This window comes from Coregonus lavaretus (genome assembly GCF_964263955.1).
Source record: "Coregonus lavaretus genome assembly, chromosome: 1".
In the NCBI taxonomy this organism is placed as follows: Eukaryota; Metazoa; Chordata; class Actinopteri; order Salmoniformes; family Salmonidae; genus Coregonus; species Coregonus lavaretus.
Window position 1 is genome coordinate 85,866,634 of NC_139988.1, and position 1,108 is coordinate 85,867,741.

At 37.1% G+C, this 1,108-nt stretch overlaps 1 protein-coding gene across 1 annotated transcript in view; it reads left to right on the plus strand.

The window, feature by feature from the left end:
- The window catches only part of LOC311134280 (calcium/calmodulin-dependent protein kinase type II subunit gamma-like), a gene marked incomplete at its 3' end in the record, with an annotated part of 33,593 nt that extends 33,458 nt beyond the window's left edge, over positions 1–135 (plus strand). Inside the window, exon 9 of the mRNA XM_084167914.1 lies at positions 131–135. Coding sequence (XP_084024040.1) covers positions 131–135 — 5 coding nt within the window. The remainder of the gene's footprint in view (positions 1–130) is intronic.
- Positions 136–1,108: the final 973 nt, after the last annotated feature.

A 1,108-nucleotide genomic window follows, 5' to 3' on the forward strand; every position in this document is an offset into this window, starting at 1 on the left:
CGGACTTTTACAGAAGAGCTTGACCAGGCAACTCCTCCTATTTGTCCCATATAGGCCTATGTTTGTCCATGTTATATGTTCCATATTGTCTTATGTCTTACTTGATTAATGTGTCTGTCCTGTCTTGTAGAATAACCCCGGCGTTTACTCAACAAGAGGCTAACAAGTTTTGCTTTAGGTTATGCCAATAACAACAAAAATCCATGTGCGGTGGCCACATTAAATCATACTATTCTCTCTTTGATGTGACACACAATGCTAGACAAATATGTGAATGTGCAAAGGATCTCTTTATGTTGAAATGGTGCATATGGTTAAATCTGCCTGTTGACCACACCCACCAATGATGTCACTACCAACTTCTTCAGGTAGCCTAGTGGTTAAGAGCGTTGAACCGGTAACCGAAAGGTCGCTGGTTCAAATCCCCGAGCCGACTAGGTGAAAAATCTGTCGATGTGCCCTTGAGCAAAGCACTTAACCCTAATTGCTTCTGTAAATTGCGCTGGATAAGAGCGTCTGCTAAATAAGTAAAATGTGAATATCTTTCACGAATTGGTGTGGCCTTGGACCTGGCACATTGGGCTTACAAGTTATTGAATTCATATTGATATTTGATTTACAAAAGCAGTCTGTGATGTTTGGATCTCACTTCCAAATTGTATTGCATTTCTTTGAATGTGATTTTGTCATGTTGGTTGCGTTCCACAGCTCTGTCTTCAAAAACACAACAGTGTTTTAGTCACACAAACCATTTAGTCCATGTTTGAAGATGCAGCAATGTCTCTATTATTTTATTTTAATGGATTTTAACACATTTCAGTTGCATGACCCTTGCTGGTTTAGAAACCAGTCTGAAATGTGCAACATAATTCCTTTCATGACCTGTCTGTTAAGAACATTTAAATAATTTTGCAACCAAATTCAGATACCTGCACACATTAGTTTCCCAAATTCTAATCCGATATAAACCTACATTTTAATTTTCACATCACATAGACAGATGTCACTACATTCAATGTTGTTTTTCAACTGTTTTACAGAACATTTTATTGCTTTTGCTATTAACATAATGTTTATTTTCTTTCTATGATCTGTTCCTATTCATCTA